The sequence below is a fragment of the Piliocolobus tephrosceles genome, chromosome 11 (assembly GCF_002776525.5).
Source record: "Piliocolobus tephrosceles isolate RC106 chromosome 11, ASM277652v3, whole genome shotgun sequence".
NCBI classification, from domain to species: domain Eukaryota; kingdom Metazoa; phylum Chordata; class Mammalia; order Primates; family Cercopithecidae; genus Piliocolobus; species Piliocolobus tephrosceles.
This window is the reverse complement of record NC_045444.1, coordinates 65,508,433-65,534,710: the sequence shown is the minus strand read 5'-3', so window position 1 is coordinate 65,534,710 and position 26,278 is coordinate 65,508,433. Positions and strand designations below refer to the sequence as shown.

At 36.3% G+C, this 26,278-nt stretch overlaps 1 protein-coding gene across 6 annotated transcripts in view; it reads left to right on the top strand.

Annotated features, from left to right (window-relative positions):
- The window catches only part of ZNF385B (zinc finger protein 385B), a 423,521-nt gene that overhangs the window by 317,571 nt on the left and 79,672 nt on the right, over nucleotides 1-26,278 (top strand). For 2 of the 6 annotated variants that reach the window (XR_004229205.1, XM_031936439.1), the window contains exon 5: nucleotides 21,942-21,980. The exons of the other annotated variants lie outside the window; for them this stretch is intronic. Coding sequence is in view for 1 of the 2 variants with exons in the window: in XM_031936439.1 (XP_031792299.1) it covers nucleotides 21,942-21,980 (39 nt within the window). In the remaining variant the exon portion in view is untranslated. The remainder of the gene's footprint in view (nucleotides 1-21,941; nucleotides 21,981-26,278) is intronic. 6 annotated transcript variants of the gene reach the window in all.

Genomic DNA, 26,278 nt, shown 5'->3' with positions numbered 1-26,278 from the left:
GCTCACTCCAGCCTGGGCGACAGAGTGAGACTCCGTCTCAAAAAAAAAAAAAAAAAAGAACATACGTCATTTCTGGGATGTTATTCACATGCTCAGGAATACAGTTTAGAGATGCCAAGACTCATTGATTTTTCCCTTCTCTTAGAAAGAAAAAAATGACTGTAGGCTTTATCTCTCTGGCTGCATTTTTATTTGGGAGATATTTTAGATAAAATGTGAATCCTACACAAAATTTCTATTTGGGGGCTATTGTAGATGATGTGAATTTGACTCTATTAAAAAAAAGAAAAACACTCATTTTAAATCTACATATTAGTTATCTGCAAGATACTTTGACATTTTAAAACATAGGATAAATGTTAGTGAATTACTTATAATTACTGAAGTTCTTCAGATCAGCTGACCTTCTTTTATTTCAATGAAAAACATTTTGTAGGTGTGTCAAGTGGAGCATGACATCTTTCAACAATATAATTTAGCATAAAATCAATCTGTAGCCAGATTCTAAACCTTATAGTAAAAGAAAAGGTTCAACAGTTCAGGTGAATGCATAAATTGTCTGCTTGGTTGATAAATACAGTTAGTTGGGGCATTATGGTCTACATTAATGATACAGCATTATAAATGCTGCTGCAATAAAAAAAAAAAAAAAAATTGCATTATCAACACCACCAGACAGCGAGCATCTGAAATACTGCAAAATGTTTCATTTTGCAAGCCTGTCTTCTGTATGAAGTGAATACAGCAAGAGGATTTTTCCTTAAGGGTTGTCAAGAAAATCTGCTGACAGGGCCTCTGTCAGGGCTTAGTGTTGTAAGGTAATTAGGGGGTAGGGCATCAGCCAGCTTTTTACAGAGCACTGGCCTTGACTTAGTGAGTAAACAGTTAAATGTTTTTGTCTTCTTTGAGTTTTTCAGAGACAAGTCAAACAGTTTAAAAAAAAAAAGTTACAAAAGGTGAGCATTGTTCCTAGAGCAGTGGAGTGACTCTAGGATAAATCATGCCTGCCTTGGTTTCATTGATCCACCCACTCCATCCCAGAGCACCACATTGTGCCATTTCAAAGAATGTGAACTTGAGGATGCCAGTGGTATCCTCTATTCAAACATGTGTGACACATTCCAATCATAACTGAATTAAGCTATACTTCATAGAACATTTATGAGGTATTTGTGTTTTGATTAATGTGCCTTTGGAAGTTAGCATTTATAGCCATTGCTGAAGTCTAGTTGCTGTCAGGAAGCAGCATTCATGATGCAGATAGTCACAAATGGCTTACTGTGGCTCACCTCTCTTTATTTTATTTTGTTTTACTTTTTATTTTATTTATTTATTTATTTGAGACAGCCTTGCCCCATCGCTCAGGCTGTAGTGAAATGGCATGATCTTGGCTCACTGTAGCCTCCACCTTCCAGGTTCAAGTGATTCTCGTGTCTCAGCCTCCCAAGTAACTGGGATTACAGGCGCCTGCCACCACGCCTGGCTAATTTTTGTATTTTTAGTAGAGACAGGGTTTTGCCATGTTGGCCAGGCTGGTCTCAAACTCCTGGCTTCAAGTGATTGACCCGCCTTGGCCTCCCAAAGTGCTGGGGTTACAGCTGTGAGCCATTGCACTGGTCTATTTATGTATGTATGTATGTATGTATGTATGTATGTATGTATGTATTTATTTATTTATTTATTTATTTATTTATTTATTTTTTAACATAAATAATACATGAATACTTATTCCAAAAATTCAAATAAAACTTTAGCATTTGTGGTAAAATTAGAAAGTCATATTCCCTACCCCTGCATACTTTTACTTCCTTCACTAGAGGAAGGTGGTCAGCAGCTGGTATCCATCCTTCCAGTCCCCTTCTGGAAGTATGTTACACATATACCTCAAAGGTACCAAGGTACCCAGTCACAGTTTTTTTTACAACTGCAATCATATGATTAGCACTAATCTGTTAGTCACTTTTTTTGTTATCAAAATGTCTTACATCTGCCTCTCTGTTTTGAAGAGCTGCAAAGCAAAAATGGAGAGAATACTTTCATAAAAGATTTTTAAAGATAAAATTACAATTTCATAATGGTTTGTTCATGTTGCATAGAGGGTACAGATGTACTAACATGTCATTTTGTTTGTTTGATTAATTGTACACAGCAATTAATCTTAAGACATATTTGAGAAAACCCAAAGAATAATTATATTAATAGAAGTTCATTTTTTTCCTTCTTGGAAGAAAATAAACATAATTTTCACATAAAAATACTATTTGGCTAAGGTGAAGAATACCACAAATAACTACATGAAATAATTATTTTACTCTCCCTGTATTATATGCATGGCATTTATTAAACAGGAGCCCTTCTAGTAGTGTGTTAAATATTAAGTCATTCCAAGTGGGACCCTCTATTATCTTACAAGAAATGAATTTATCAGATCATTGGGTGACCTATGATTTCTCCCTGTGAGTTGCAATTTAAATTACTCTAATTCTTTTCCTATAGACTTTTCCATTCTAGTATCCAACTCACCTAATAGAATACCTAAGGGAATGTCATGAAAGTCATTGTCCACGTTTTCCTAGGAAAACGCTATTGCATCACCACTAATAAGTATACTGGATTATTGTATATTTGTGATGTTTTACATCTCTCAAAGTACTTAGACCTTGAAACATTTTGGTAGGCAGTGATTATGACTCTTATTGTCTAGAGGAAGAAAGAGAGTTATTGAAGGAAGAACTGAGACTTGAATTAGAATCTTTTTAACTTCAAAATTCATGTTCGGGCTCTTTGCGTCCTTGAGTCTTTTGGCCCATATCACCTCCCACCTCATTCATTGTGAACAAAGCTCAATCAGAAATCTTTTGTGCTCTTTTCTGGAAGTATGGTAGGCAATTTTCAGCAGAATCATTAAATAGAAGGAGGAAATGGTTTTTTTGAATTGTATAATAGACCTCTACAAACAATATGAAGCAGAATATATTTGAAAAACAGCTATAATTTCTTGTTGGCAAATTTTTAAAGTATATTGTACTCAATAGTCCAATTGTTCTTTGAAAACTAGGTGAAATCTACCTTATCATTTTATTTTTAGCCAAGGTTAATATTAGTAAATATAAGAAATGAGGTCAATTTTAATCTTATAATTATTGTCAGAAGAATGAAAACACTATGCTCTGAGACCATAGTTGAAAGTTCTGGAGGTTTGATGTTTTATTATTCTCTTTAAGTAGATTTTATTTTATTTTATTTATTTATTTATTTTTTTTGAGACGGAGTCTCGCTCTGTCGCCCAGGCTGGAGTGCAGTGGCGCGATCTCGGCTCAATGCAAGCTCCGCCTCCCGGGTTCACGCCATTCTCCTGCCTCAGCCTCCCGAGTAGCTGGGACTACAGGCGCCGCCACCTCGCCCAGCTAGTTTTTTGTATTTTTTAGTAGAGACGGGGTTTCACCGTATTAGCCAGGATGGTCTCGATCTCCTGACCTCGTGATCCGCCCGTCTCGGCCTCCCAAAGTGCTGGGATTACAGGCTTGAGCCACCGCGCCCGGCCAGTAGATTTTAAAAAACATAGTTTTTTCCTCTTTCTTATAGTGAAGTATGATAACATTATATGATAAACATAGCAAGAATGAAATGAGATCCTGTTGTATTCCAAAATAGAATAGATGCCTGTTCTATGCTAAGTTGTACCGGATGAAGAAATATGCTTCACAGTCTTCTTTTAGTGGTTGCCTTGCCTTATCCACCACAACTGAAAGAATCTCTCTCAATGCTTATGTGTGTAAAAATAAGCAAATAATTTTAGTCTTTGTATAAGCAGAGTTTAAAGAGACATGATAAGACGGAGTTTGGATCGTTGATAATTTATGATGGAGTACCTATCAAGGACACACGCTTGGAGGATGATGATGTTAACTCTGTGCTTCAGCAGTGTACTTTACAGAGGGGCAGTTTTTAGTCATTTATAGGTAAAAGCCTGTGTGGACCAAAACATAAAGTTTTAAAGATTTTGATCTTAATATTCCAAAGCCTGTGCCTGCCTACCCACTAATACTCATTTCCACCATTGCTACCCCACCTTCAACTATGTGTCATTCAAAGTTCAACTTAGGTATCACCTCCTTCCCAGGAAGTCTTCTGTGACTCTTCAAGTCTGAATTAAGTCCCATCCTTTGTGTTTCCCAAGTAGCCCCAGATTACATTAATTGTAGCAGTTGTTATACCATAGTCTAATTACCTGTTAATCTGTCTTCTTCACTAGAACATCAGATCCTTGAGGACAGAGGCTCTATCTTATTCATCTTAGTATGTTGGGTGTCTGACACAGTTGCTCAACAATATTTTTTGGAAGAGAAGAAAGGGCCCCAGTTCCTTGGTTTTCAATGTTCATACTCCTGCACCTATTAAAGGGAATAACATTTATGAGTTCCTTCTAAGACCACGTGATAAGCCCAAGTATTTAATTTAATTTATATTTTCCTGAGAACTGTGATTGTTTTGTTGTTGTTGTTGTTTGGTTGGTTTTTTGTTTTGTTTTCTGTTTGTTTGAGATAGAGTTTCACTCTTGTTGCCCAGGCTGGAGTGCAATGGCATGATCTTGGCTCACCACAACCTCCGCCTCCCAGGTTCAAGCAATTCTCCTGCCTCAGCCTCCTGAGTAGCTGAGATTACAGTCATGAGCCACCATGCCCAGCTGATTTTGTATTTTTAGTAGAAACGGGATTTCTCCATGTTGGTCAGGCTGGTCTCGAACTTCTGACCTCAGGTGATCCGCCCACCTCAGCCTCCCAAAGTGCTGGAATTACAGGAGTGAGCTACTGCACCTGGCCAAACTGTCATTGTTTTTAAATCTAAAGGCAATAGTTATAAACTCGCTTCCAGCTATAGTGCCCAGCTGTCTCTGTTTGGCTGGTATATGAATATTGGCAAGTATTTACTACATTCCTTGTCCCATACCCCAGCTTTAAGAGTATTTAATTAAAAACAAAATTCTTAGTTACTGGATTTTATTGAAAATATAATATATGTAGTAAAGAGTATTGAGTTTGGGGAGAAGATAAGCAAATTAAATAAAACAAAAACCCCCTTGTGCCCAATAAACTTATAAGGAAAAAATGAAGTAAATAGACTTAATAAAGGCAAGATAATAAAAACCAAGAAACATCAGCCAAGTGAAAATCATTATTGAAGTTTACAGTGTTCAAGAAACAACAGAAAACATAATTATTTTCCATCTTAGTAGAGATGTTTTCAATTTTTGTTATTAATTTTTCTTTAGATTTGCCAATTTATCCATGGTCATTCTTCAGTGGTTGTATATAATGTTGTGGGAGCTGCCAAAATACACACAATTGTTTCTTACATTAGAATTAGGACCTCCTATTCCCTTTATTGTGGATTAAATTTTCATATTTGATCACAAACAACTGGGATAATACTTGGTGTTTAGTTCCCCTTAAGAAGAGACTTCTTCTGAATTGAAATAAATTGAATACTTGCCAAGATGGATAATATTAATTTAATATGATAAAGTAAGTACATTTAGAAGATATATTTAAATATGTAGACTGCTATGAACTGAATGGTTATGTCCCCTCAAAATTCATATGTTGAAGTCATAACCCCCAATTTGATAGTGATGGTATCTGGAGATAGAGCCTTTGGAGGTTATTAGTGTTAGTTGAGGTCATGAGGGTGGGGCCCTCATGATGTGATTAGTGCCCTATAAGAAGAGCAGAGAGAGCTTTCCCTCCTCTTTGCCATGGGAAGACACAGTAAGAAGGCAGCCAGCTGCAAGCCCAGGAAGACAGCCCTCACCCAGAACCCCACCATGCTGGCACCTTGATCTTGGACCTCCAACCTCTAGAACCATGAGAAAATAAATTTCTGTTTTTTAAGCTACCCAGTGTATGGTATTTGGTTATGACAGTCTGAGCAGACTGAAACACATACCCAACTTACATGATGTGACAATAAGTAAGTAAAGTTTATTTTTAGCACCCACACATTGTGTACATGCATATGTATTTGTGTAACTGTTCAGAGCTATAGCTATAATCAAGAGCTGACTTGGGACCACAGCCACCTGTCAATTTCTCTGCCAATTGGCAGGTGTTTTATGTGCCTATTTATTTAAAATATTTTTGTGAGTCCTGCCATGTTTTTACAACTGCTCTAGGAAAGCACAAGTATAAGGGCAGTCACTACTACTTTATTGCAAGAGGCTCAACATTCTTAATTTTGTGAAAAATAATCTGATTTTTACTGCCTACCTTGAAATTATTTTTTTCCTGAGACAAGAGCAAATATGTGGGACAGAATAAAGATGATTTCTAAGTATAAAGTTCCAAACCACTGTATGATTCTGTGAATCATCCATGACAAGCTGTGAAATGATTTATATGATTACCATTTATTTTAACATTCTAGAACCTCTGAGATTCTGACTCATTCATGGTTTGGCAATATCGATGAATATTTAAAATTTTTTTTTGTAGTATAAATAATAATATATTCATCAGAGAGGTTCTAAATAAAGAAATGGGAATCAGATTCACATTTGCTTTGCTTTTAATTCATGCTATGCTTCCCATGAGGTGTTATTGTAAGGAAACCTGAAGCTAGGACATTTGACTTTTTAACTTGCATTTAATATCTTTATCTATTTAATGAAGTCTATTTAAACATTTGAATATGTATTTTTCTCTTATTTGAATATTTTTAAATTTAAGTAGAATACTTTTGCAACCCAAATGTTAATTTTTGCCCTTTGAGTCTTCTTTGTCACTCTAATAGTGCTTGCTGTCATTAAAAATTATGTATTCCATATTTCTTAGGATACTAGTATGTCCAACTGACTCTGCTTGGACTGAAACATTTATCCCAGTCCAGTAAAATAGAAAATATGGTTTAATTTGTATTTTTTGTGACATGCTTTAAACTATATTGAAGGATTATCTTGTTCTGTATTTTCTACAGGAGTGCATAGAACTAAAATATGCCAAGATGAAATTTTCCATGGTTACTCAAAATCATTTGAAGAGGGGAGAGATTGATGGCCTATTATGCTTAGATAACTCAACAGCAACATTCACCAAATCATTAGGAAAAAAATAGTTATAGGGAATCTTTGAAATGTGGTCCAAAGCTAACAAATATTTTGTGCAAATATTTAAGCATTGATTTCTGTGCCTAGAAAATTTTACATTTCTATTAATTTTTTTTTTATTTTTTATTTTTTGAGACAAAGTCTTGCTCTGTCACCCAGGCTAGCATGCAGTGGTGCAATCTCAGCTCACTACAGCCTCCACCTGCCAGATTCAAGCGATTTTTCTGCCTCAACCTCCCAAGTAGCTGGACGTACAGGTGCATGCCACCACACCTGGCTAATTTTTGTATTTTTTGGTGGACATGGAGTTTCACCATGTTACCCAGACTGGTCTTCAACTCCTAAGCTCAGGCGATCCGCTTGCCTCAGCCTCCCAAAGTGTTGAGATTATAGGTGTGAGCCACCATGCCTGGCCCATTTCTGTTAAATTTGACAGAGAGAAAAAGTATGTAAATATACCACAGATGGGAAAAAAACACATAGTGACCATCTGCGCCATTGTGTCCGTCCCCCTTTCTTTCTTTCTTTCTTTTTTTTTTTTTTTTTGAGACGGAGTTTTTGCTTATGTCGCCCAGGCTGGAGTGCAGTGGCGCGATCTTGACTCACCACAACCTCCGCCTCCCGGGTTCAAGTCATTCTCCTGCCTCAGCCTCCCGAGTAGCTGGGATTACAGGCATGTGCCTGGCTAATTTTGTATTTTTAGTAAACACGAGGTTTCTTCATGTTGGTCAGGCTGGTCTTGAACTCTTGACCTCAGGTGATCCGCCCGCCTCAGCCTCCCAAAGTGCTGGGATTACACTAGCCGCCCCTCACCCTTTCAAACCACAAGTCCTTTTAAAATTTAACTAATGTCCCTTGCCTTACTCAAAAGCCTCAAGATTGTCTTACTAAGGGTTTTGTCTTCAAAGCTCCCTCTTCTCTACTCACTCTTGAAACACCTTTAGAATATGCAGATATTATTTATATGGTATGTATTTATTGTATGTTTGTATAATGTGTAGTCACATTTTTTTTTCTCTCTCATAAATTGCTTTTTCAGGGCATCTAGTAAAAGTCACTCATTCACAACCATTTACTGCATGTCTGCATGTCCCTGGCATTGTGCTAAGGAGAAAGGTTATTGTGATGAATTAGACAGAAGTTCCTCGCTGTCTAATAGAAATTGCTTCCTCTTGTATAATTCACCATAACATAATAGAGGATTGTGCTCATAGTAAACAGTCAATTCATTTAATAAAAGCTGCCTAAAAATATCAGATTGAGACTTTGATGGTCCTTTATGAGGTAAAGGAATGTAAAATTTCAGGAGCCCATGCAAAGAGGCATCTGTGGACCCACCATGCTGTGTCCTCCTGCATGTCCCTTTCTTTATCCTAGTCCCAATGTCACATGGTTCTGGGGCCTCACCTTCAGTGCTAGAGTTTCAAGGATTATGTGTACTTGGAGGGGACATCAGATTTTCTGGCAAGACAAGTCTTTAGTCTTGGCGCTGTCCCAGGTCAGCATTTTTCAAGAGTAGAGTCAACTTGGAAAAAGTGTCTATGTTGGGCCCTCTTCTTAAAAATTTTTATCTTATTCTACACTAATATTAATCAAATCTCCAGATAATTAAAAAAAGAAGTAGAAGAAGAAGAGGAAACAGGAAAATTTTAAGAGAAAAATTCTTAGCTTCTCTCAGTGACCAAAACTTTATGTCTCTGTGGTGAAGTAGGCAAGCCTAATAAATACAAAAAAAGTAGCAAAATGTTATTGTACAAAACATTCCCACCAGCTCAGAAAATGTGCTTCTAAATTAGTTGCTCTATAAACTTCAATCAATGGTGGTGGCCACTGAAAACCTTTTATCAAAAGCTTGGGAACCCATCCAACGATGCAGATCTGTTTTCACTTCCACCTTCTAGATTTTTGTGTCCAGAATTAAGTCTCACATCCCTTGGGGGTTGGAGAGACATGCTTTGGAATATTCTGGTTCCTTTACTTTTATAGTTGCTTTTGAGGGTGCTAAAGATGAATTGGAGTGCTGTTTAGCAATCTGTGAAGTTTCAACATCTTTGTAGAGCTCAGTAGGAATCTTGAAAAAACATTTTTTACAGCTTTGCTTTCAATTTAGGTTTTCTTACCTTCCTTTTTATGTTGTGATACTTGAAATTTTTGAAAGATATAAATCATATAAATGATACCATTTTCATGAAATTCCAGTATCAGAGGGATTTAGCATATTTCAAAGATATTTTACATTAATTCTTTTAATGTACCTACATATGAAATAGGTTACATGTGTCATTGTTCTGCCCTTTTTGCAAATCAGAAGATTAAAGAATAGAATCCAGTCTTCTCATTTATTCTAGTAGAGAGCCCTACCACTGAAAAGGAAAAACAGAAAATCTGAATATCAGAAAAGCAAAAGCTCCACCATACTATATCTTGAACTTAAATATGTGTACTTCTCTCAGGTTATTCACGTGTGAAATATTTTTTTAAGTAGCCAATAAATCTCGTGGCTTCTAAAGTCAAGTTGAAAATTCTCCTTTGCAGTGTATTTGATTCAGGAGATAGATTCATCTTGTCAGCCTGTACTTGTTTTCTCTTACTGTGAATACAGTTTCTTGAGCCAACTAAAGATCTGAGTGGTATTATAGAAAATATACCTGATTTTTTCACAGGCTTATGATTTACAAATAATTAAAGGTACACAGAATGAAATTCTCAAAACACATGTTTGGGCCTACTTAATTTCTGTGTTTTTCCCAGGTAGACCCAAACTTCTGTATATAAGATGGTCCATTCCCATTATAGTGTGATCAAATCCATAAACATCTGCATTTCCCAAAATGAGCTGAAGCTGTTAGATGCTAAAATGATTATGAATGACTGCTATCACATGGTACATTTTTGAAGCACTTACCTTTTGAAGGAAGTAGTAGCATTTATTTATTTAGTCAGTCACTCATTCATCAACTATATCCTACCTTCTCCAAAAAGCCATTTTGAGAGTTCTTTGGGACCTCAGAAAAGTAACTCTACTTATTTTGTTCTAAAGTAAACCTCTAACCGTCCTACCTGGCCTTGCCTCTGTTCATGCTGTCCAGGGAAGCAGAAAACAGAATAAAGGGGAGAACAAGGTAGGGTGATTCACTTCATTGTATAGGGAAAAAAGCACCGGACTAGGAGTTAGAAGACCCATGTCTAGACTCATAGTCTTTAATCTCAAGACCATCACTTCGTGCCACTTTTCCTCATTTTCATGATGCAATACCTTCCTATTTTTATATTATGAAGATTTGAGTTTATTATATTTATGGGGAATTGAGGGTATATGACTGAATATTTAGAAAATTTTTGGAATTGAATGAGAGGCTGTGAAAAAAATTATAAGTATATAACATATCCCCATACTATTTCTAATAAAATATCTATAAATATCAAATGAGATTATGTTTATGAAAGGACACTTAAAACAGCAAAGCTCTATTCTTACAATATTGATATTTTAATTAATATTTCTATCCCTTTGATCTCTTTTTCCTAATTCCCTCAAATAAACCGAGTTTTGAGTTTATCACTTGGGCTGGCTGTGTTGATCACTTGGGCAATCCTGATTAAGGTAGATGCTAAAGACATACATATGGCTAAGACCTTGAGTTTAAGAACTTAACACTCCAGTTTACAATAGTTATTCCTGGGACTTAGCAGGCGCTCATTTTACGTTAGCTGAATGAGATAATGCTAAAGCATACTTCAAGATCACAGTCACTTGACTGCCTGGAAACAGTACGGAGGTGCTGCAGCTGAATTTGGAGCAGGGTTCGGAAGAGAGTATATTAAGTGGAGGTTGGGAATAAGCACAACTAGTTTGAATGGATTCTTTTTTTCCCTGTTTACCTCCAGTGATATTTAGGTTTCAAAAACTACATGCCATTTTGAACCTGAGAGCTGTGTACCTATGATACATTGTCATAGAGTAGTAAGACATCATGTTTTTTGCTGTATTTTTAAAATATGGTTGACTTCCAAATATAGAACCTTTATTCCCACATTATTCATTAATCAAATTGCAATTAGGTTAAAATGGCCATTTAAAATACATTTTAAATTAAGTCATAATAATCAATATATCAAATTATCCTTCATGTATTGATAATTGAAATTTATTCCAAAAATCCCTTGAACTTTCACTGTTATACATCTCCCTTTACCCTACCCACCCCTCCCCCTCCCACACACCTGTTTTCCGGAATTTAAATTGCCATTCACATGAAAAAGACCCCCTTAACCTGTGCTCCGAGCATGGCATCTAACTGTAAGTTGGCTGCCTACTCAAAAAAGATTAGTAGTCTTAGATTCTATCTCAAAGTATTATGTAGACCTTAAGGGTACGTGCATGTGCATAAAAAATATTTTTTCTCAGAATGCAAATATCAGCCTAAATAAAAAAATTTAAATTACACAGACTAAGATATTCATAGCTCTACAGCTGTTAGAACAGCAATCTACCAGTCTTTAGACTTCTGAGGTGGTGGGGGGAGTAAAACCGATACATCTTACATCAGTTCCCTCAGAAAAGAACTATGTAGAAAGACAGCCTGCAGCATAGAGCTCATTACTTCTTGTGCAATCAGACCTTCCATTGTCTTCAGAGAGTGCTACTGCCTCACAGGCCTGGCCCCTTTAATGGACGAGTAGCTTCTAAAAAAGCATTGTGACACCCAGATGTAGAGTTCTTTGAAGCTATGCATCTGGGGAACCTTCATTTTGTTACAGTGCAAGGGTAATGTCAGAATTTCCTGGAGTCGGTCATCACAGGAAATTATCAGCAATTCATAGACTCCCTTTTACGTTTGCTTCAGCCTCTAGGGTAATCACAAAAGATTACAGTCTCCATTTCAGCTCTCATATCACTGAAATATCCTCTGCCGAGAGCATGATTGATTTCCAGAGACCAGCTTTTAACCTCAGCTTTGGGAGGGCCAGTGGAACTGTAGTGGTTTGATAACTGCCAACAACTGATATTGTGATATTATTCTATTGTGAGGCAGAAATTTGGTGATTCTTGACTACTTATACAAAATCTTTTTAATAAAGTGGCATATCAACTTCTCATGTTGTCAGGTGTAGGTATTTCTCCGATTATAGTTAGTGTTACAGGTTGTGGGGAGGCAGAAAGGTGAATAAAAATTTCAGATGAGTTTCGTGAAGACTTTGAAGGGCCAAGCATCCTGATAGACTGAATTTCAGGAAAAAAAGCAGAATAATTCAGAAGTATTTTTGAAAATCTTTATAAGGAGTGGATAGATTGTAAATACAAATGATTTTGGCCTCTTAACAGCCTTTTTGTGAACGTTACTGAGAGACTTGACCTGTTTCATGACAACTTGCTATGTGGTTCATGTAGGTTTCTCTTCATTGTTTGGTGAGGAATTCTTGGTGCCGTATCCATGGCCAACATATAAGCAAACTGGATGTGTTTTTAACTTGGTGATTTCATTTGCTGTATTTATTTTTCTCTTACATATGTGTTACTCTATTCAGAACATATAGAGGCAGAGAGGGCTTTGCGTATGTTTGAAATAAATTCGGTAAATGAAAATAGTTTTGCCTGGAAGTAACATATATTTGTAATTTCCTTACAAATTCAGAAGAAAAGACAGTACAATTTAAACTACTTTTGGTTTGAACCATAGCCTCCTTGAAATCACGTGAGAATAATTATAAATCAAATGGACAAATGTTGAATGTCAAGCTGTACCATTAACAGAGCCTTATTCGATAAAGCAATTATCACTGCAGAAAGCAGAGTGAAGCACTCTATTAAAGCTCTTTATTTTACTTTACAACTATTGGATATTTTGTACACTATAAATACAGAGACAAATTTAAACGAAAAATGTTTTCCACTAAGAAGAGCTATTATGTGTACACATACCTATTTATACAAAAGGGCAACAGCAAGATGAACAGATGACATAAAATATTTTTGCTATCAACTTTCCACAGAACCACTCAGGGACCACTTTCCTAGTTAAAGCCCTAAAATGTTAAGTGTGACAAGGTGAGCCTGTGAGGAGGAGAAGCAGTAGAATCAACACTGATATAGCTGTGACATCCTTGGGTGGGAATCAGGGAAGGGGAAACAGGTAACTATAGGATATCTAGTTAAAGAGGATATTTATTTATATATTTTTATTTATTTATTTATTTTTGAGATGGAATCTCACTCTGTCACCCAGGCTGGAGGGCAGTGGCGTGATCTCAGCTCACTGCATTTGGACCTCCCAGGTTCAAGCGATTCTCCCGTCTGCCTCCCCAGTAGCTGGGATTTCAGGCGCCCACCACCACTCCCAGCTGATATTTGTATTTTTAGTAGAGATGGGATTTCGACATGTTGGCCATGCTGATCTCGAACTCCTGACCTCAGGTGATCCACACACTTCGGTCTCCCAAAGTCCTGGGATTACAGGCATGAGCCACTGCACCCAGACTAAAGAGGAGTTTTAGATAAACAGTAAACAAATCATTTTTAATGTCAGTATGTGCCATGCAATGTTTGGCAACAAATAGTTTAAAAATTATTTGTTGTTTACCCCTAAAATTCCACTTTAACTGGACATCTTATATTATTACTTGCTAAATCTGGCAACCATAGAAAGAGATGTGGGTTCAGGTGTTACCAGAGGAAGCTCAAACAAGTCACTAAAATTCTCCAAATCTTTCTTCATTTTCAAGCTAGAAAGACTGAAATCAGGCTGGTAGATCTGGGGCCTGATCTACCTGCTTTCACCAGAACTCAGTTTCTAAAAACTGAGTTTTATTCTATTGAGTTTCCAGTTAGGATTTTGTTTGGTTGGGTGGGGAGGTTCTGGGGCTCAAACGAAAACAAATTTTTTTTTTTTTAAGTTTGAAAATATACATGATCTCTGACATTTTACCACTGTGTAATGGGTATGTGGCATGGGGAATTAAGAGCCCAAAATACTTAGGATTAGAACATCGCACATTTGTTACTTTGTCTAGAGCTTTACTAGTCCTGAGTTGTCATGTTTCTTAGTGAAAGGGTAAGAAATGTGTTGGCCCATATTTGGGAGAAAAATGCTTCATTTCCACTTAGCTTTGCAAAATGAAGAAATATATTCAAATAGAAATATATTCAAAGGTCCAGGTTTCTCTTTTGCACTTCTTCCTGCCTGGTGGAGTTTTCTTTTCATCTTACGCCTTTTTAATTTGTGTCATGGACCTCAACATCAGGATATATCTGATTAGTTACTGAACAGCCTTTCAAACTTAGCTTTGACAGAATGGTTTTGAAAGGATGTCAGTTAATGCATGTGGCTGTTCAGGAGATGTATTGATTTTTAAATCAAGAAAGTGTATTAATCCTCTAGTCTCTTAGAAAGCCCTTGTAACATATTTTTAAGCTCGTTTACCAGAAAACAAGCAATTGTATCCTTATTTGGATTTGGAGATTTAGCACCAGTGTTTTTTAAAACTACGTCTATAAGTATCAGCAAGTATTCTTCAGTTACTTGTATACTTTTTTTTCCTCTCCTAAAAAATAAAGAATCCTATTTTATAAAAAGATATTTCTCAGATTTATTTTTGGCATTGAATTTTATGTTATGGAAATTTAATCTGAGGACAATTTTGGGGATTGTTTTCAAGTCACTATTCAAAAAGAAGACAAAAGGCCAAAAACTGATTACTGTCTTTTAGCTCAGATATTTGACCTGTCCTTCCAAACTTCGGGATGGATCTCTCTTCACATGTGCTATGGAATAACCATTTCTCATGACCTACCCTCAAATGAATCTCTATTTCATATTTTACATATCTACTGAAAAATTATTCTTTTAGTCTGTATTCCTGAAATATTTCTCATTTTATTTCACCCCAAGGAGATACAATACTAAATAAGCAAACAGCCAACCCATTTTATTTAGATTATCTTGGTGAATCTAGTTGCTGTTCCTATCACTCAGAATAGTATACTATAACCAGTTTTGTTGGTATTTGTCTTTGGGTGATAGAGCTTATTGTCAACTATGTAAGTCTTGAGCTATTCATTGTTGCTGTTAAAATATGAATATAACTGAGAAGTATAAAGTATAAGTACTTTGAGGACAGTAACTTCTCCAAATACAAAGCATATTGATAGTACTTATCATCATTTTATTTCTTCTTTTAGGCTACTAAAATTCACAACAGAGGTAAATTCTTATTAATTCCCTAAAAGATTTCCAGGTGGTTTTTCATTTTGCTTAAAACACCTATAATTTTTCTCATATTTTTTCAAAAGTGCATATACTAATATCATATGAACTTTTTGTTATGCATGATCTTTAGAAGATGCTACAGATCCTTAAAATCTTATGTATACTTTGACCAAAAATTAGGAACATCAAATCTTGAAAATAAAATGAAAAACCCTATCAAGAACTTTCTTAGCATCCTGATGGAAAAATACCTGTCTCCCCTAATGACTTCTAGTCATATCTAAGCATTTGCTTATTCAAGAATGGAAACAAACAAAAAAGCACAGAGTTTTCTTAGAAGACATAATTCAGCTCATTACCTTAATGCTTTTTCCCTACACTGAAAACAGCAGTTGCAGTTGGGATTGAGGGTGGTCTGGGCTTCTTTAATAAATCACATTAACCAACCAGATCTTTCAGTGTGCATTTAAAACCCAAATATGAATACCTATGTGATAGAATTTCAGTTATTTAGTTTACTCATTTAAAACTCAAGTAGGAACATCAACACCAAAAACATTGGTGGGTATTGTATGTTAGTGACTGTGAGGTATAAGTAAACACTTAATTAAGTCCCATAGCCGTTTCAGAAATAAACTGAAAGTCTTATTTGTTAAACTGAACTTGTTGAAAAGCTCTTTGATGTGGCTTCTTAAATTACCCAGCAGCATAACTACAGCTTTGCTGCATCATTCTTGATCCCGGGCAGCATGGAAAATCACCAGGCATGTGGAGCTAGCCAGGAAAATGGAACATTTTACATTTGGACTGACCATATTTGTTACATACAAGGATCTACTGTGAAAGTTAGACATTCAGCTTCAGTCAGGTACCCAGGCCTAACCTTATGGCATCTTTTATTAACAAAATAACTTCTGTCTGAAAAAGAACTTAAGAATTTTTTTTCTACTCAGAACAGATTAAAAATTATCTGTCGAAAGCATTACTAGGTTTCCACTAAAGAGAGGGAGATAGTGAAATCACCCATTCATTTGCTTTTAGCTTTTTTACTTTTACCATTTGGTAACTCCTTATGGTTCTAAAAATGTAAAAGATGAAAAACACTATTTTGTTGTAATATCCTCAAAAACAACTCTTAGCGCTTAGACAACATACGTATTTATTTTAAAGACAAAAGAAGTAACTCATGGTCATTTTGCTATTCTCTCACCAAGTTCCAGGCCAACCACACTATACAGAAACCTGTTAGAAAGGTCTCTAGATGAAAGGTGTCTAGTACTTAGCACTCATCCTTAGATAACTTTCAAAATGCAGATTACTTTAGTTTACCTTTCTTCTTGGGATTGTTATGATGGTGGTAGCTCTGAGATCAGTTGTTGTCTTGCTACTTGGTAGTTGAAAAAGGTATCCTCTGCAGATATCTCACAGACTGACAGACTGTATCAGGAGGAGCATGTCTCTTAGTCTACAGATTTTACCAATTGTATGAGTCTGGATTCTGTATCAACTTCTCTAAATCATGGAAGAGTTTTTTGTTGTTGTTGTTTTGTTTTGTGGGGTTTTGTGTGTGTGTGTGTGTGTGTATTTGGTATGACTTTACATGTAAAAGTATCTGAATTGCAGTGGGTATCAAGGCAACAAAAATGTGTTTTTAAAAATTCTTCATGGTAAAATATTGTTTCTTTCCCATTCTTCTATTTTTTTTTTTTCATGCTACTTACAACGCTCTGAAAAGATCTTATTTATTACTTTAGAGATTCTCCACTATATGTCCAGCTCCTAAAACAATGTATGATAGGTACTTAATAAACTTTTATTATATGAATAAAATTTCAAGAAAAATATAGTAAATATACAAACAAATTAGAAATCATGCATTTATAAATGTGTAATATGTGGAAAAGGAGCAAAAAGTCCTAAGGAGAGAACTGAATATTTAAAGTTGATATGAAACCCTTACCTCTGAAAGAATTGGACCTCTTATAACCAGTCATCTAGAAAAAGGACATTATTTTATGACAGAAACCCCAAAATAAAATGAAGATGAAATTTCTGCAAAAAAATGACCAGCAAATACAGAGTTTAGTCTTCTTTTCAAAACAGATCTTCAGATACATCACAGGATTTTTTTTTTTTTTCTTGACTTTAGTCAACCTTTCTGTCAATGGAATATACACTATTGTTTGGTAAATCCCAGAGCTTTTCAAAGGAAGCCTAACAATATGGAATTGGAGTGAAATATATCAAGCTTTCTAAATTCATATTTTAGAAAACAGGGGGAAAAAATGAAATACTATTCTGCACTCTACTCTGATAAGCTGTGTCATCTCTGGGCTGACTCCCTTGTGTTTTCTATCAGGAATATATACTGCCATTAAGGAGGCTCTAGAAAAGTGGGAAAAACTGAAATCCTGGGGTCCCACTTGATTTCGGCAGCTATTAGATGTTGCCAATAGTCAACCAGCCTCAAAATACTTAAAAAGCCTGCAACATTTTGATTAAATAGTAGTAGTAGCAATAGTAATAAAGCTTTACTGGATCCAGGACTTAGATGTAATGTAACCTGTCTATTAGTTTCTGAAGTATTTGTTGTGTTGTTATTGCCTTTATAACAGTTCTGAATGACTGGTTAACTTTCTGCTTGGGTAATTGTATCCCAGTGAAAGAGGGGCCCAGTTAATGTTGTTGCTTGCAAGCTACAACCAATATGTGGTTTCAGCAAACAGCTGGGGATTCCTGAGGAAACCATCTCCCCAAACATTTGACGCTTGGTTTAATAAACAGTTTGTGGAGAGAGTGACATGCGATTCATCTTTCTTTCAGCAGAACTGATGGACCCTTGTCAGGGTGCTCTGGGTAGGAGAAGCAGTGTCAGCAAGGCAAGCCTCAACTTTTACACACTCCAGATGCAGACATGCAGATCCCGTGGTAGCATGCACTCTCTGTGTAATGTTCCATGTGGTGTATTGTTTTTCTTTTTCTTTTCTTTTTTTTTTTCTTTTTTTTTTTTCCTTTTTTTGGTGTTTCTTTCTTTTTTTTTTGAGACAGAATTTTGCTCTTGTTGCCCAGGTTGGAGTGCCATGGGGTGATCTTGGCTCACCGCAACCTCCGCCTCCCTGGTTCAAGCGATTCTCCTGCCTCAGCCTCCTGAGTCGCTGGGATTACAGGCATGAACCACCCTGCCTGGCTAATTTTATTTTTTTTTTAGTAGAGACAGGATTTCTCCGTGTTGGTCAGGCTGGTCTCAAGCTCCCAACCTGAGGTGACCCACCTGCCTCAACCTCCCAAAGTGCTGGGATTACAGACGTGAGCCGCCGCACCTGGCCATGTGGTTTATTTTTAATGAAACTTCTGAATTGAAATCCAAAATAGTACAGAGTTCTATGGTTCCAGCCTGAGAAGCATGGCGAAACCCTGTCTCTACAGAAAACTAGCAGGGCATGGTGGCATGTAACCTGGAATCCCAGCTACCCAGAAGGCTGAGTTGGGAGACTCACTTGAGCCCAAGAGGCAGAGGTTGTAGTGACCCAGACTGAGCCACTGCATTCCAGCCTAGGTGACAGAGAGAGACACTGTATATTTAAAAAAAAAAAAAAAAAAATTCTATGGTTAAACTAGTGTTGCCAACAATATGCAATCCTTTGTATTTCTTGATCTTTAAGAGAAAAAAATTGTCTTTGTTATTGCTGTATCTGTTTTCTTTCTATTCAAGTTTTCAAGGATTTTTGAAAATTACAACATAAACATAAAGGCATATGGTCAGAGTCTTTAACTGTGAAAGACAAAACCCATTTTAAAGTAACTTTAGAGAAATATTGCTCTTCGGTGACACAGCTATCACTTAAACATGTTGCTTCATGAGTATCTGAAGTTCTATTGAGACCCTATCGTCACATCCTTGCCCATAAGGCTGATATTGAAAAAGGAAGGGATAAAAAATAGTTATTCTTTTTGTACTACTGTAATTCCATAATATCATAGTTTAAAAGTTGATACTTAGCCAAACTTCCAGAAGCCCCAGAGTCACAAGGGTTTAGTAGCCACAGTCTGCTTAGCAGCAAATCGAGGACAGGTGCAAATGATGACTGCCACTTGCAAACACGTAATCTCTAAATATTCCCAGGACTTTTTTTTTTTTTTTTCTGTGTGCAGACCCAACAGTTACAATGAGGAAAGAGGACAGGACAGCCCAAATTTTTATTTATGGCTTTCCTGAAGTTGCACAGGAAGAAATGGGCTTATCCTAAGAATATCAGAAATGGGTCAGAAAGAGAAAACCTAGACTCGCTTCTCCAGAAAACTTTTCCTTTAGCACCTTAGGTTTGTGTAGATCGCTACCTTCCAGGCTGCAGAAGTTCCAGGAATGCTCATCCATTCTTCTCCAAACTCATACCCTTTAGCAGAGCGATGCAATACACTCATGATTCCTGCAGTGTTTCTTTAGCAGGGAACAATGTGGAGGGAGACTCCTACCTGTGTTTGAATGCTGACCTATGAACTTGAGGTTGATTCATTCTGGAACCTCTCAAAACCTTTGATTCCTCATTTGTTGAAAGAGGATAATAATCATGTCTGCCTCATGTGATGATGGAGACTACAGGAGGTAATTCCTTAGTGCAGTTCCCAGCAAATCTCCGTAAATCAAAGCTGCTCTTATAATGATGTTTATTATTGTTACGCAGCTAGAAAAAAGAAAAAGAAAATACCCCTGGGAGAATAACACATGGGTGTCACTGTCAGAGGGGGAAAAAAAAGAAAGTATGGGTGGGGGAAGAGGAGACAGACCTTTTTGTGCCTCTCATGCCTCATTGTTTTGCTTAATGGCAACTTCTTTTCCCAGCCTTCAATTAAGTAAAGTCTGTACTATCTTTTTCACTTTTTAAATTATGCCCTTTTTTAATGTTTTACTCATTTTCCTCTCCAGTCTGAGACAGCATCTAAAACATATTGGATCTCTAGAAATATTTGCTTGATGGCTGACTTTAATTTTTTTTTTTTTTTTTTTTTTTTAGATGGCGTCTCACTCTGTCGCCTAGACTGGAGTGCAGTGGTGCGATCTCGTCTCACTGCAAGCTCCGCCTCCCGGGTTCACGCCATTCTCCTGCCTCAGCCTCCCGAGTAGCTGGGACTACAGGCAGCCGCCACCACGCCCAGCTAATTTTTTTTTTTTTATTTTTAGTAGAGACCGGGTTTCACCGTGTTAGCCAGGATGGTCTCGATCTCCTGACCTCGTGATCTGCCCACCTCAGCCTCCCAAAGTGCTGGGATTACAGGCGTGAGCCACTGCGCCCGGCCGACTTTAAATTTTAAAAGTGAAGAACCTGGTTTCTATTTCTGTTTGATAGAAGAGCTACCAGGGCCTACTATACTGGATAAAAAATAAATGCTTACCAAATGCTTTTTAGAACATTGGTTAAAATAGATCATTAAGTTTAAGGTAAGAGTTTCCCATCTTTACAAATAGTATGGGCTGGGCAAGGTGGCTCACGTCTGTAATCCAGCACTTTGAAAGGCTAAGGCAGGAGGATCACATGAGGCCAGAAGTTCAAGACCAGCCTGGGCAACATAGTGAGACCCTGTCTCCACACTAAATAAAACAAAAGAAAAATTTACTGGGCACGGTGGCACATGCCTGTAGTCCTAGCTACTCGGGAGGCTGAAATGAGAGGATCATTTGATCCTATGAGTTTAAGGCTTCAGTCACGCCACTGCCCTCCAGACTGAGCAACACAATGAGTCTCTGAGAATCAAATAAATAGTATAGATAAAAGAAAGTCCTGTACAATTCTCGAGTGGTCTTTTTGTTTTGTAATGGGGATGATGCCCAGTTCCCATCCCAGTGTTACCTGATGGCTAGTTAAATCCTTTTAAGACTCTTATAAGAATAGAACTCAAATTTCATGCCTCTTGAAAAGTATTGGGATAATAAAACAAGTTTACAATTCTAATTTCTCTGCCTAAAGTCCCATATAGCAAAATTTTCTAGAGTCTAAATATAATCTAGTATTATGTTAAGTTGCTCGAGCACACAGCCCCCATCTTAGATTCATCCTACCTTTAGTGAAGTGCTGCAGTGTGTTTATTTTCCCTGTGTCTAGGTTTCACTTGCAGCTGCATATTTGCATATGACTTTTTACACTGTGGAGATGTAAATTACTTTTTGGTTTACCCAGAGAAAGTAATGCTCTTTTAAAAAACTCACACAGATTTGTAGTCCTTGTAATCTTGAATACACCAAAAAAAAAAAAAGCTTGTTCTTATTTTGATATTGAAAATATAATAGATGGTGTGATAATGCCAGCTTCATTAATTTATTTTATAAGTACTACAATATAATTGTTAATTTGTCCGTACATGGCCTCCAATTACCTCCTCAATTCCTGGTAACAGCCGCAACCTCATCTTTCATTTTTATTACCTAGCAGTTAATTGCACTAATAGGTCTTGCTTTTCAATTCTGCATGACTTTCATTAGAAAAAGTGGCAAGTGTTAACTTTTGCTGCATTTTAGTTAGTGTTTCAGGCTTTTTACTCAAAGAAAAGCAAGGAAAATGGGTTTTTAAAATTTTCATGTAATTGTGCTTCCTAGACTCAAAATTCCAGATGACTGCTTCTAACTTTTACTTTTTTAGAAAAGAAGAGGCTTATTTGGGACCAATAAATTTTGCCAGGTAAGGAATATTGGTAGCTAGATGTATGTGGTAGGGTATTTTTCTTTCTTTAAAAAATCATCTTTAGTATTATTTCCTAATGAATTATAATTTTCTAAATCCATAGACAGCTTTTTTTGCACAATGTGAACTAACATGAGCTAATTTTACTACTTAATACGACATTTGTTAATGTAAAAGATATAAACATTTAAGAAATATTTTTGAAAGTACTTGTTCATTTTTAACAATCAAATGTCTGTGAGATGCCAAATGAATCTTTAAAAGTGGGAATTTGTTATGTAATTGTAATACCTCCAATAATTTTTGAGTAGTCTACACATGAAATCATTATGATATAGAAACATAGTTTTGACTATACTAAAATGAGTTACTTGCATTTATCACATTTTAAATTTATGATAATATTTTTATTAATCCTAAACTTTTTTTCATCCTGAAACTTGGTGATAGAAGAGAAGAATTATCATCGATTTAGTTACATGCATCTCATTATAACTACAGAGAACTGGCATTGCACTAACAGAGGAAAAAATTTAAGTTAACATAAACTAATATCATCGTTATTTTATCTAGCTTTTAGAGCATTGTACTAATGCTAAGAACAAAACTTGAGAATTTTACCACTTTATAGTTTTTTAAAAAGTATCTGAAAGCCTTCTTCATTACTGTCGAATAGGGATCCCATTGAAATGACTTGAGTATTTGTAGTTATTGCATCAGAGGGCAAATACTCAAAACATTAGTTTGACAGTGTCTGTTTCAAAATCAGATAAAGTGACGAGTGGGACATTCTTTTTTATTCCAGTTAAAGTCTCTATTCAACTAAATCATGTCCCCCAAAATGGCATTTAAATATGAAAATATAACTATAGAATTTTATGATAAACAGCAGAAGAAAAGAGATTTAGACTAGAAGAAAAAGAGAATCTTTTCCAGAAACCTTAAGGAAATACAGAATTAAGAGGAAAATCGGCCGGGCGCGGTGGCTCAAGCCTGTAATCCCAGCACTTTGGGAGGCCGAGACGGGCGAATCACGAGGTCAGGAGATCGAGACCATCCTGGCTAACACGGTGAAACCCCGTCTCTACTAAAAAATACAAAAAACTAGCTGGGCGAGGTGGCGGGCGCCTGTAGTCCCAGCTACTCGGGAGGCTGAGGCAGGAGAATGGCGTAAACCCGGGAGGCGGAGCTTGCAGTGAGCTGAGATCCGGCCACTGCACTCCAGCCTGGGCAACAGAGCGAGACTCCATCTCAAAAAAAAAATAAATAAATAAAAATAAAAATAAAGAGGAAAATGAAGAAAATCTGTTCCAAGTAAGATAGATAGGGGGTACAATATTGATACAATTAGTGATAAGTTATCCAAAGGATGAAAAGGCAGAAAGAGTTAATGATAAGTAGCAAAGAAGGTATAAAAGGGCTGTGCTTATTTGGTTGATTTTATGAGAAAACTTAGGATTACTTATATAAACTGGAGGAGCCAATTCTGGAGAGAGTTTCATGAAGGAACCTCCTTAGTCTGGTCTGCTTTTTAGAGAGCAGATGGATGGAAACTTGCCTACCTTTCTATTTGGAGTGCTCAGCCACAACTCACCTTTCAGGATGGAGAGCTCTCAGCCTTGGGGACACAAAGGCATATTTTCAGGCCAATGTGGTATAAATGTGAGATTTCAGCAGAATAAAACTATTAGGGGCCAGGCACAGTGGCTCATGCCTGTAATCCCAGAACTTTAGGAGGCCAAGGCAGGCCGATTGCCTGAGGTCAGGAGTTCGAGACCAGCCTGGCCAACATGGTGAATCCCCGTCTCTACTAAAAATACAAAAAAAAAAAAAAAAGAGAGAGAAAAAAAAAAAAAAAAAACTATCCAGGTGCGATGGTGGGTGCCTATAATCCCAGCTACTCAGGAGGCTGAGGCAGGAGAATTGCTTGAACCCAGGAAGCAGAGGTTGTAGTGAACTGATATCGCACCACTGCACTCCAGCCTGGGCCACAGAGCAAGACTCTCCCTCAAAACAAAAACAAAAATAAAAAATTATGTAGGCAGCTAACAATTTTTAAAACTTAATGGGAATATTTATATTCAAAGATCTTGCTGGAGCTGTCAATAGATATAATAGTCTACTAAAATAGTCTACTAAGAACTTGAAACTAGATATTTGTAAATGTATCTTTTGTCTTTCTATGTTTGGGCATGAAAACAGCTAGGATATGTGGATTCACTTTGAGGAAAGTTTTAATTTTGATGTTAATTTCAATATATTTTTTGAAAAGAGTAATAGGAAAGTGTACATTAATTCTATGATTTGTTTTTTTAAATGTACTTTAATTTGATTTAAAGAAAAATATTAGTGTGTGGATGTGGCAAAAAATAATGAAAATAGCATGCAAAAAACTGGTATTTGGGAAATAGTCGTATAGTTTAATCCTATGTAGTTCACATATCACCAGATGGGAAGTATTTTTCAGAGCCTGAGATCAGAAACTATCTCAATAAAATGCTCTTGTTTTTTAACTTTGCAAAGCAGTGGGCTTTTTTCATCCTGCCAAGATAAGTTAGCCTGTTTTATTTTTAAGCCTGCCTAAACTGATTCACCATGTCTGGTAACTGTCAGAAAGTATAGTTTCATATTTTGCAAATAGATAGATTAGATATAAGTATTTGTGTTTTTGAATAAAATAAGAAAGTGAACTAGGAATTTATTTTCTGACTTTTTGAGATTTTCTATCACATAGTTTTTTAAATTACCATTCTCATTGAATAAAATTTAATACAATCAATTATGACCGTCAACAGTATGAATCCCTAGATTTTCCAGTAATGATATGTTAGATTTAGTAGTTAAACATAATACTATTAAGAAAGTTTTTCCTTTTTTACTTATTAAATTATCATACATAAAATTGACTTTTTGAGAGGGAAAGTTCTGTGAATTTAACATATGTACAGATTTGTGTAACCATCACATTATAATTAGGCTATCTCTCCAGAAAACTTCCCCCTTAGCATTTTTTTTTTTTTTTTTAAGATGGAGACAAGGTCTTGCTGTGTTGCCCAGGCTGGTCTCAAACTTCTGGGCTCAAGTGATCCTCCTGCCTCCACCTCCCAAAGTGCTTGGATTATAGGCATAAGCCCCTGCACTTGGCACCCTCTTAAAATTTGTAAGTGTCCCAAACCACCATAACTGTTCTTTATAATGGGAATACATTGTTCTGTCATCTCTCTTGAAATTGTAGCCATAAATAGGTTAATTTATTATGCAATAACTCTTTAATCCACTTGCCTTTCTAATGTATTTAGCTTCTTCTAATTGCTAATTTTGCATTTTGTCAATTTATAATCATGATCAGAGATAGTACTCATTTCTCTTCTCTGTCAAATATTATCAACTAATCCAACCTTAATCTCTAACGTCAGGAGATTTCCTAGACAATGGTGTCAGTGGCTCTGTCCTCGTTCATATTACATCTGTTATGTAATGTTTTGCTCGTCATCTGCATTGTTTTTTGAACTGCCAGTTGTTTGATCTAAATGCTGGAGATTATTACCTGGAATACACAAGAGAATCACGGCTGTGTCTCTTTTCATAGGCTCTGCATATCTAGGTGTTTCTTTTCCTGAGTGTTTTGATGACTTTGTGCCATACTTTTTCTATTTGAGTACTTGTATCACTGTATATTTCTCTGAATATGTATGATACATGCAAGCCAAAAGGGGAAAATCACAAGCTATAAATCAAAACTTTACTTGATTAATATTTAAACAAGGGTTGCATGTCAGCCAATCTGTTTTAGGCATTTAAGTGTACAGTTGTGACATGCATTTTCAGTAGAATGAATTTCAGTCTATAGCACATGAAAGTTAACAAATTATTTTAAAATATGTATATTCAGTCAAAACTTTCTGTGCTCTGGTAAGAGCCTGTCATTTATGACTTTACCACAAATCAAAACTTAAGAAGCATAAACATATTTGTAATAATTGTTATTGACATCATTTGGGCCATCTTAAGTATTATTACCTCATACAGGGAAAACATTAACGTTTTTAGCTGAGCATGGTGTGGCACACGCCTGTAGTCCCAGCTACTCGGGCAGCTGAAGCAGGAGGATCACTGGAGCCCAGGAGGTTGAGGGTGCAGTGAACTATGATCACACCACTGAATTCCAGCTTGAGCAACAGAGCAAGACCCTGTCTCAAGAAAAAAAAAAAAAAGTTAATTTTAACCCTGACCTTTGGATCTTAAGTTTTCTTGTTTTATGATTCTTCTGAGGTTTTTCAAGGCTCCTTCTATAG